Here is an 11,033-nt window from a genome sequence, read left to right on the forward strand (position 1 = left end):
GATCCAGTTTGAAACGGATGCCATGTTTCATCCTTCTCTCAAACCACCAGCCTTCACTTGCCAAAACTGATATGTTGTCCTCACAGTGTTGTCCCTTGTCCTTCATATGTGGGCAGATTTCTGAGGTCTGACCTTAGACCTTAAGCACAGTGTATACTACTGCGTCAATGTGATGCAGTAGCTATGCCGTCACCCCGAAATCTATGCAGGACCTACTTGCACGTCCCCGGAAATGTTACGGTGCAGCTACGCGGACCATAACGGCTGTGACTCTCCTTTGTTCAGCATCAAACACACCATATACTCAGACATCTTGTTCCGCACTGGAGGTGTGCCAGACAAAAAACTTTGCTGTCTATAAAAAGGACATTAAAGCAAAACAAAAGTCAATGAAGATATTGACAAAGACTAAGCCTTTTGGATATGCTCTGGACGGAAGGATCAAAGAAGACTACGCTATCAGCCTGGTGCATGAGCAGTTGGGACCTATTACTGGGATATATTTGTTATCCTCAGCCAATGGTTTCAGAGAACCAAACTCCAACTCTTTTGTTCGGGAGCTTCTCAGGATGTCTATCACTGGGCTACAGTTGGAGAACATGCTTGTTAATTGTGCTGGAAGCATGCTGTTGTCTCCACAGGTCAGCTATCATTCTCAGAGGATGGAGGCAGTGTGTTTTCAGCACAGTTCACATCCTTTTCTTTCTGGGCAAAAGCTGGAGGCAATATTTGTCTGGCACAGTCTCAAGAAAGGAATCTGTATCAAAGCTGCTAAATCTCCTCTAGCAGTTTTCAATGTGATAGAAGATTTGATGAATGTGGACCCTCTCACGGAAGCCCTTCCACTGTAAATAAAGTTTTCCCCTGACATACCCCTTCATTCACTGATACCTGGGTCACCTGGTTTGGCACCATCTGACCTCTCCTGTGACCTTCTGAACATCTGAACTTACAGGTACACTTGAGTGTGTAGGTTAAGCACCATTGCACACCAGGGCAACCAGTTATACAAGCAGTTTAATCGCCCTCCAAGCTGCCCTGAAGGACAGCAGGGTTGACAGGCCACTCTGGGACATGTTGGACCTTGGCACCACCCCAAGATATAGCTTCTTGGTCCGTTAACCCCTGAATAACAGCAGACTTTTGCACAGTTTATTGCTGAAGTTGGCAGAACATTTCTTAATTTATGTGGCCTATCAGTCCATCTGGATTTGGAACATCCATTTGAGTCATTCTCAGTAATGCAGAACATAAGAACAAAGTCAATTGTTGTTTTGTCTGTGTCATTTTTGAAAAATGTTTTAATATATGAATGTTAGATTATAAAGCCTTGGATATTACATTTCAAGAATGTAAAGGAAGTCTGCCTTTCCCTTTCTTCCTCTGCATTCTTTGGATTTTATTGAAATAGTGTTCCATTTTTTTCCCATAATGGTTGAAAGGAATTGCTGGCCAGGTGTCCATGGATGTCAATGGTGACAGAAATGGAGATTTCTCTTTGATGGCCATGACAGATGTTGAAGCAGGAACATATGAGGTATGAAAAAGAAACATTTTTATCATACAGTCCTAACTTCTTCTTTAAAAGACAGAAGATGCTGCTTGTGGAAACTCAACTGATGAATGTTAACTTATAGGTGGTGGCCAACTACTTTGGTGTAAATGGAACTTTTCAGCTGCTGCCTGCCTTCAACATCGACCATTTCACCCTGAAAGGAACACAAAATGCACATTCAGAGATGCCGGACAAATCCTGTAAATACGATGCATCCTTGCTCACTGAAACCTGTGACATTTGACCATGAAGGAGTGTAAGCTTCTCATCAATTATTGCTCGTTCACACAGGTGGACTAGGAGTATCAGCCATGACTGGAGTCATAGTGGGAGCTGTTCTGGGAAGTGCAATGCTTATAGCATTCTACATATTCAGGTAACAACATACATGAGGTTTTTCTTCACATGCTCAGCCATAAATTTAACACCTTCGCTCCAACTGAAAAGCTTAGAAACACTTTATTTTCTTCCCTTGAGAAATTACCACAAGATTAATTAATCTAGTTATGACGGGCGGCACAGCGGAAAGGTGGTTAGCACTGATGCCTCACAGCGAGAAGGTCCCTGGTTCGAATCCATGGGCCGACTGGGCCTTTCTGTGTGGAGTTTGTGTGGGTTCTCTCCAGGTACTCCGGCTTCCTCCCACTGTCCAAAGACATGCGTGTTAGGTTCATTGATGATTCTAAATTGGCTGTAGGTGTGCACGTGAGTATAAATGATTATTTGTCTCTTTGTGTCAGCCCTGAGATAGACTGGTGACCTGTCCAAGGCATACCCCACCTCTAATAGGAGCTTCTCTTCTCTTTATAAAGCAGCACAAACAGTGCATATCTACTCCCAAGACAGTGTATGTGCATGAGCAAGCAATTCAATTAAATGTACTTAAATTAGGTAAAATCACCAAAAAGTTCAAATTTTGCTCACCTGCCCAATTATCTGATTTTTGGGTGAAAACCGCACTTTCTGGCAACACTGGGAGCAATCAAACAATGGGAGCAAACTATCACACAGACGGAAGTAATGCTAACAGACTATGAACTAAAACAACTCACACACTAGGACCGTGCATTTAAAATCAAAGCTATTCTGTGCGCATGGAACTGCAGTAATCTAGGGAATAAACACAGAGGCTTGGCCATTTGAATGAAACAACTACTTTAACTACTTAAAAATCTATCTCATGGCAGAAAAACAGAAAAAGAATAGGATTAGGAAGACGGAATAACTGAGAAAATCAAAAACTCAGTATCATTACAGAGAAATATATGGAAAAGTCCACAGGGAAAAAAGATTTGTACTTTATTCCAGTTCCTTCCTCTGCAGAAAAAACTACAGGATTACCATTGAGCGTCGCAGACATGGGGAAGAGTATGATTCTGCGAAGCACCATCAGCTACGAGAGGACTCCATCAGATCACATTTCTCAGCAACATAAACAGTGGCAGTGGCTATACCTTCCCAGAAAATCTCACATCTGAATGTGACCAAAGACTTGTGGTTGTCAGTGGACCCGTGCCATTGAAAGGCAGACATTTTGATTTGACTCATTATGACTCAGGAATGTTTAACGGTCACAAAGCACCACTTACTTGGATTTTCCTCCACACAAATGTGTATTATTGCATGGCTGTATTGAAACATTCATTAGAATATTGGAGGAGATAAGGAGATTTATTTTATTTTATTTTTTCACCATTCACATGGTGGTTACCATGACTGTGAATGACTGCATACACAACAATATATTGGTATGTACTTATGGGTCTGCTTTCATTTTATAAGTCTCCACACAAGTCGTATGTTGAATTCCTTATAAAGCACATTTTTTGTACATTGGGTTACATGTATCATCTTGGAAGTACATCTTGTCCACACCTTTTTATTTACTTATTTGTACTGAATACATTGGCAACCTTCAAAGGATTTTGCTTTCTTTTTACTTATTTTATAAATCTGTCTTTAGTAGTAGTAATAAAAATGTCAGTAGTACTTTAGTTTTGGCATCTAGTTGGGTATAGTGACTTAAACCTTAATGTGTTGATATTATGTTATTTATAACATCAATATTTTGAAATACTGTATGTTCCTCTCATTACTGAAATTGTAGTGATTTTATTAAACATGACTCTATTTAGTTTTGTCAGTGCATCATTTCTCAATCCACATCTCCAATTACACCAATTCTTCACTTGTGACCAGTGTTGGGCACGTTACTTTTAAAAAGTGATTAGTTATAGTTATTACTTCTCCCAAAATGTAACTGAGTTAGTAATTGAATTACTCCACTATAAAAGTAACTAGTTACCAGGGAAAGTAACTATTGCGTTACTTTTTTTTTTAAGTTCAAATATGTCTAAGAATTGGAATTTTTGCAGCTCTTGCTTGTGGCTGGCTGTAGTCTGGGAGCCAAGTTGGATGTCTTCAATAGAGCTCCGGGCACGTCACGTTTTTGTTGACACCGCCTGGCAGGAAGACTGAGGAGGTCCATGACAGTAACACAACTACAATAACAAGAAACTGTTTAATCCTAAATTTCTTTCTCATTGTGAGTAGTTTTAGTGCTGAATGAACAACACCCCTTTGTATTACACGTATAAACATTAGCCTTATTTGCCTCCATGAAAAGAAATCTGTTGGACATCATGTTAAAACATGCTAAATAAATAAGACATTACACTTGCAAAACACTGGATTCTTTACCTGATATAAAGTGATCGTTACACTAGCCAAATCGTTTTCTCGCAGGGTGACGTCAACTACCGGAGCTCTATTAGTTGCTTCACTTCACACTTTTAATTGTCGGTAAAGGTAAAGGTAAAGGCGTTGTAACGATGGTAATAGTAAATAGATAAATTACCCGTTACTGAAAAAAATAACGCCGTTAGTAACGCAGTTTATTTTAACGCCGTTATTCCCATCACTGCTTCTGACTGCCATGTAGAAGTTTTCAGTTATTTCTGCAAAATTGTGATTTATCTGAAATATCGATGATCATTTAGTTTAAGTTAAGTGCCAGGTTTTCTTACAAAATTCCAATAATACCTCTACTACTACTAGTAGTAGTACTATATCTAATAATATGAATACTACTATACATTTTATTTGTGGACATCTTTCTAAGCTTTCGGTGTCACCTTACAAAAACAGCAAAAACATCACAAAAATAAAACAAAGAACATAAGATTTGAGTCTGGATTTGAAGGTTATTCAGAGATGTTTCTGATGTCATGTAAGAGAAATACAGTCAGGTCCATAAATATTGGGACATCGACACAATTCTAATCTTTTTGGCTCTATACACCACCACAGTGGATTTGATTCCAAATCAGGTGAACAGTGTAGTAATTACAACAGTTTGTATATGTGCCACCCACTTTTTAAGGGACCAAAAGTAATGGGACAAATTAACAATCATAAATCAGACTTTCACTTTGTAATACTTGGTTTCAAATCCTTTGCAGTCAATTGCAGCCTGAAGTCTGGAACGCATAGACATCACCAGACGCTGGGTTTCATCCCTGGTGATGCTCTGCCAGGCCTCTACTGCAACTGTCTTCAGTTCCTGCTTGTTCTTGGAGCATTTTCCCTTCAGTTTTGTCTTCAGCAAGTGAAATGCATGCTCAGTCAGATTCAGGTCAGGTGATTGACTTGGCCATTGCATAACATTCCACTTCTTTGCCTTAAAAAACTCTTTGGTTGCTTTCGCAGTATGCTTCGGGTCATTGTCTATCTGCACTGTGAAGTGCTGTCCAATGAGTTCTGAAGCATTTGGCTGAATATGAGCAGATAATATTGCCCAAAACACTTCAGAATTCATCCTGCTGCTTTTGTCAGCAGTCACATCATCAATAAATACAAGGGAACCAGTTCCATTGGCAGCCATACATGCCCACGCCATGACACTATCACCACCATGACACTCTGATGAGGTGGTATGCTTTGGATCATGAGCAGTTCCTTTCCTTCTCCATACTCTTCTCTTCCCATCACTCTGGTACAAGTTGATCTTTGTCTCATCTGTCCATAGGATGTTGATCCAGAACTGTGAAGGCTTTTTTAGATGTTGTTTGGCAAACTCTAATCTGGCCTTCCTGTTTTTGAGGCTCACCAATGGTTTACATCTTGTGGTGAACCCTCTGTATTCACTCTGGTGAATTCTGATTGTTGACTTTGACACACATACACCTACCTCCTGGAGAGTGTTCTTGATCTGGCCAACTGTTGTGAATGGTGTTTTCTTCACCAGGGAAAGAATTCTTCGGTCATCCACCACAGTTGTTTTCCGTGGTCTTCCGGGTCTTTTGGTGTTGCTGAGCTCACTGGTGCGTTCTTTCTTTTTAAGAATGTTCCAAACAGTTGATTTGGCCACACCTAATGTTTTTGCTATCTCTCTGATGGGTTTGTTTTAATTTTTCAGCCTAATGATGGCTTGCTTCACTGATAGTGACAGCTCTTTGGCTCTCATATTGAGAGTTGACAGCAACAGATTCCAAATGCAAATAGCACACTTTAAATGAACTCTAGAGCTTTTATCTGCTCCTTGTAAATGGGATAATGAGGGAATAACACACACCTGGCCATGGAACAGCTGAGCAGCCAATTGTTCCATTACTTTTGGTCACTTAAAAAGTGGGAGGCACATATACAAACTGTTGTAATTCCTACACCGTTCACCTGATTTGGATGTAAATACCCTCAAATTAAAGCTGAAAGTCTGCAGTTAAAGCACATCTTGTTCATTTCATTTCAAATCCATTGTGGTGGTGTATAGAGCCAAAAAGATTAGAATTGTGTATTTATGGACCTGACTGTAACTCCAGACTCTTAATCTGGAGTCATCAATATTTAACGAAGAACTGACGGCTTTGGCTGAGGTGGATTTAGAGATTTTTTTGTTCAAAAAGTTTAAATCCAAGTGGACTTAATGTCAGACAGGAAGAAGTGTCATTGCGGAAAGTGGCTTTATTGACGAGTAGCGCTTGGAGTGAAACTTAAACTTGTATTTATAGAAAATAATGCCAAGAGGAAGAAGGTAAATATTGAGCAATTAGAACAGCATGGGAGAACCAGAACTGAGCCCCAGGGGAACTCCTCAGGAATGACAGGAGATGAGGAGGAGGAGATCTGAAATCCAAGATATGAGGTCTGAGTGAGATATTTGACATAACCTTGCTTCTCCTCAGTGGTATAAGTTTCAAAAGTAGCATGTGTGTGTGGTGGCAACTGTTTACTTTTCTGTAACATTTATCTTGAGTGTCACACTAGCTAATGATTTATAAATTGTCATAATTAGCAGCATGTTTCAGTATGAGTCCTTACGGATAGCTAGCTGAGATAAAGTTCTGCAGAAACACAAAATCAAACATTTGCTTAGTTTGATATTTAGTTTCCCTTCAGGTGGTGCAATTGGTAGTAAGTTCACATGGCATAAATATTATAGTGTATAAGCAGTAGTGATGGGAATAACAGCGTTAAAATAAACGGCGTTACTATTTTTTTCAGTAACGAGTGTGTGTGTGTGGGTGGGGGGGGTAAGTTTTCATGGTAAGCCAATCAGCGGCAGGGCAGTATGCAGTTGGGCGGGTGTTGTTTACACACAAACGCGCGCATAGCAGTATCATACAAGCGATCAGAGATAGTCTGATAGTCTGCAGCAATGGCGAGATCGAAGCATTCAGAGGTAAAGTTACCGTTTTCAAGGTGGAGGTATAGGCAAATGTACATTACACTCAGAAAAAATTTAATTCTTAGACATATTAAAACATATATTTTTTTTAAAAAAGTAACGCAATAGTTACTTTCCCTGGTAACTAGTTACTTTTATAATTAATTACTTTTTAAAAGTAACGTGCCCAACACTGATGAGCAGTATGGTACAGGTTGTTTTTACAGCATATGGACAATATTTACAGATGAAAACTTATGTACAGGTGAGACCGTATATACAGGTGAGTGAGAAAGATATACACAACTACTGAATGAGGTACTATAAAAATATTATACAGATGGATTTGTTCTTTAAATGTGAGTAGACTATAAACAGGAACTATAACACGAGATGGGCAGATGAAAAACTGGACGATACAAAATGCAGATAAATTGAGCAATTAAGCAGTGCATAAACAATAAGCAGTAGCTACCTAATGTTACTAAACTAATGCAATGTTCAGTACATAGTACTGTGCGTGTGCATAACAGTCCAGTTGTGCAGTGGTGATGGTATAAAAGTCTTTGGTCAGTGAGGGAATGAGGAGTTGAGTGAATTAGTGTGTAGGGGTCAGCAGGGGGTCAGCAGGGGTCCGAGTTCAGTAAGGTCAAAGCTATTCTTCAGTCTGCTCGTCCTTGTCCGGCGGCTTCTGAAGCGCCTTCCTGAGGGCAGTAGGGAAAATAGTCCATTTGCCGGGTGGGAGGAGTCCTTCAGAATACTGCGAGCTCAACGCAGACAGCGCTTCTTCTGGTTGTCCTCAATAGCAGGGAGTGGGGTTCCTGTGACGCGCTGGGCAGTTTTCACTACCCGCTGCAGTTGTTTGCACTCCGCGACAGAGCAGCTCCACACCAGACTGTGACACAGTTGGTTAGGATGCTCTCAATCAAGCAATGGTAAAAGTTCACCAGGATGGCTGAAGATGATGGTTCTTCTTCAGACATATGATCATAGTGATCGTATTAAGATGTGTTCTGAATAAGGTTGGAGGGCAATGAAGGCCTAGGTGGGAAATGCACACCACTGATATAATCACTATATAAAGATATTTCAGAATTATTCAGATGCTTTCATTTACAAGTCTTTGTTTGGACAAGTCCAAAAGCTGCCTGCAGCATTTAGTCAAATTGCACAATAAAATTACCTTTGTTCTGTATAAGAATAAAAATGTAACAATAAAAATATAACAATAAAAATACCAATCAAGTCATTATTTAGAGATTGCCAGAAGCAAAATAATCTTCCCTTCAACATGAAATATGGGCTTACCTTGTATTGCTCTGTAAACCTTTATTTTTTCTAAAATGTAAAATAACAAAATATCATGTACTCAATAAAGAGATAATAACAAATAATGTATAATCTCAAATCAACAATCAACAATGAATATGAATATAAATTATTAATATTTATATTCATATTCATTAATCATGTTGATACAATTTGATATTTGTCTTAAAAAAAATTACATGCATGTCAATTTCCTGCACCTGTCTTAGACGTCCATATGACCCACAAAAAAGGTTATCTAGTCTGTCTGACGATCAAATGTTGAACTGCATATTGACGTCCAAGTGGGGTCATGGTTAGACGTCCAAATAGCGGAACTGGTTTGCACATCGTGTAGACATCCAGTCTTGGACTGACGGACGCAATATAGACACGATCTGCGCGTCCATCAGACGCATAATGTTTAGTGGGATAAGGGCTTTTTTTTTTTGGAAAAATCTGTTTATTGACATTTTTTAGTTAAACACTTATACAAATCACAGATTCAATAAATGTACACAATAGGTCCCCCCCAACTCCCCATGATCCCAGATCCTCTAAAGGAAAGGAAATACAAAGGAGAAAATAATGTGATAAAGAAGAAAAAGAACGAGGTAAGATAGCTGAATAGAATGATGATAATTATAATAAAATAAAAGTAAAACAAAGGAGAGAAAAAACTACAATGGATTAAGTTACCAGTCTTCACCCAAATATGCAGAAATGTCCTCTACTAGTTCATTTTTGTCACATCAGTAATGTTGTCAAAATAAGTCAGAAAAGGCATCCAAACCTTGTTAAATTTGTCCTCTCAGAGTGAATTTGATCTTCTCCAGCTTAAGATGAGAAATAATGTCCCTGATCAAGAGGGTGGTCCGTTCAGCGGAGCGGACCATCAGAACCCCCCTCCCCAACCTGCAGGACATTTACACCAAACGTTGCAGGTTAAGGGCCACAAAGATCCTGAAACAGCCCAGTCACCCCGGACACTCTCTCTTCTCCCTACTGCCATCAGGCCGGCGTTTCCGTTGCCTGAGGACAAAGACTGAGAGGCTGAAGAAGAGTTTCTATCCACATGCCATCCGCCTGCTCAACTCTGAGCCTTAACTGGACTTAAAATATCACTGCACTTTATTCATGTAGCTGCTTAATCAGGGCATGAAATTGGCACCCGCCAAATGCGGGTAACTTTTGTGATTGGCGGGTGAAACTGTCAACCTACCTGCCACGTTGGCGGGTAGCCAATAAGGGGCCTGTCCACACAGACACGCAAAAACGCAGAAACGCAGAAGTTTTGCATCGTTTTGGCTGATCGTATCCTGTAAACGCACAGCCCTAAAACGCACTTTTCTGAAAACGGGTCCCAGGGTGAAGAAATTCGCAAACGCACCTCTTGCGTTTCTGACAGACAGAAACGGAGAAAACGATTATGTCATCGCCACACCCCCGAGCAGCCTTCCACCTCCCGCGAGACGTCTCATAACAACATCAACAACAATGGCGGACTACATGCTAGTTTTCCTGCTGGAGAAGATATTGAGCCTATTAGGGTTACTAGGGCAAAATATCATGCTCCTGTGCCACCACGCTGGCTGAAACGGACCTGTGTGGACGCGGATATTTCTTGAAACGTTGCCCAGTTGGTTAATAACCAGACAGCACTTTAATGTGTATTCTGTACAAGTTCAAGAACCATTTTTATGCATTTTCTGAGTTGTTCACCTTTATTTTAGGCACAAAAAAATTTTGGCTGGTAAAAAACTACTGTGGCCAAAAAAAAAGAAACCTATTTTACCGATATATTTTACATTTCTTATCCAAACAACGTCAAACTTAGCAATGCACATCTTCGTGCCCGTAGCGAGACACCTGCCCAGTTTCAAATCAATCGGGCCAACGGTTCGCGAGATATGCGTGCCACACACACACACACACACACACACACACACACACACACACACACACAGACGCTTCTTGATTTATAGATAGATGGCGGACTACATGCTAGTTTTCCTGCCGGAGAAGATATTAAGCCTATTAGGGTTACCAGGGCAAAATATCATTTCTCCTTGAGTTTGGTTTCTTCTAAAGCCGATTTGTAAACAGTGCTCAAGATTTGTGCGCACGCTCCGCCTCTTCCTCTCCGTTTTTGGTGAATTTCTGAAAGTGGCTGTTTTTGATGCCATGGCAACCGGAGTAGTGGAAATATTAGAGCGGAGAAAACCTATTTTACTGATATATTTTACATTTCTTATCCAAACAACGTCAAACTTAGCAGTGCACATCTTCGTGCCCGTAGCGAGACACCTGCCCAGTTTCAAATCAATCGGGCCAACGGTTCGCGAGATACGCGTGCCACAGACAGACAGACAGACACACAGACACACAGACGCTTCTTGATTTATAGATAGACTAGTGCAGTGCCCGTCGGAAGTATGTATTCCTATAGTGGGAGCTGAAGAAGATTTTTCAGTTGTGACCATTGTCGTGACCCATGTCTCCTCC

The 11,033-nt window shown here is 40.3% G+C and overlaps 1 protein-coding gene across 1 annotated transcript in view; it reads left to right on the forward strand.

Moving 5' to 3' along the window:
- Positions 1-2,990, forward strand: part of npr3 (natriuretic peptide receptor 3) — a gene marked incomplete at both ends in the record, with an annotated part of 63,278 nt that extends 60,288 nt beyond the window's left edge. Inside the window, 4 exons of the mRNA XM_084551718.1 lie at positions 1,443-1,537; positions 1,638-1,755; positions 1,847-1,931; positions 2,879-2,990. Of these exons, the coding sequence (XP_084407844.1) occupies positions 1,443-1,537; positions 1,638-1,755; positions 1,847-1,931; positions 2,879-2,990 (410 nt within the window). The remainder of the gene's footprint in view (positions 1-1,442; positions 1,538-1,637; positions 1,756-1,846; positions 1,932-2,878) is intronic.
- Between the last annotated feature and the right edge of the window lie 8,043 nt (positions 2,991-11,033).

Source organism: Chelon labrosus (assembly GCF_963514085.1).
Source record: "Chelon labrosus genome assembly, chromosome: 9".
NCBI lineage: Eukaryota > Metazoa > Chordata > Actinopteri > Mugiliformes > Mugilidae > Chelon > Chelon labrosus.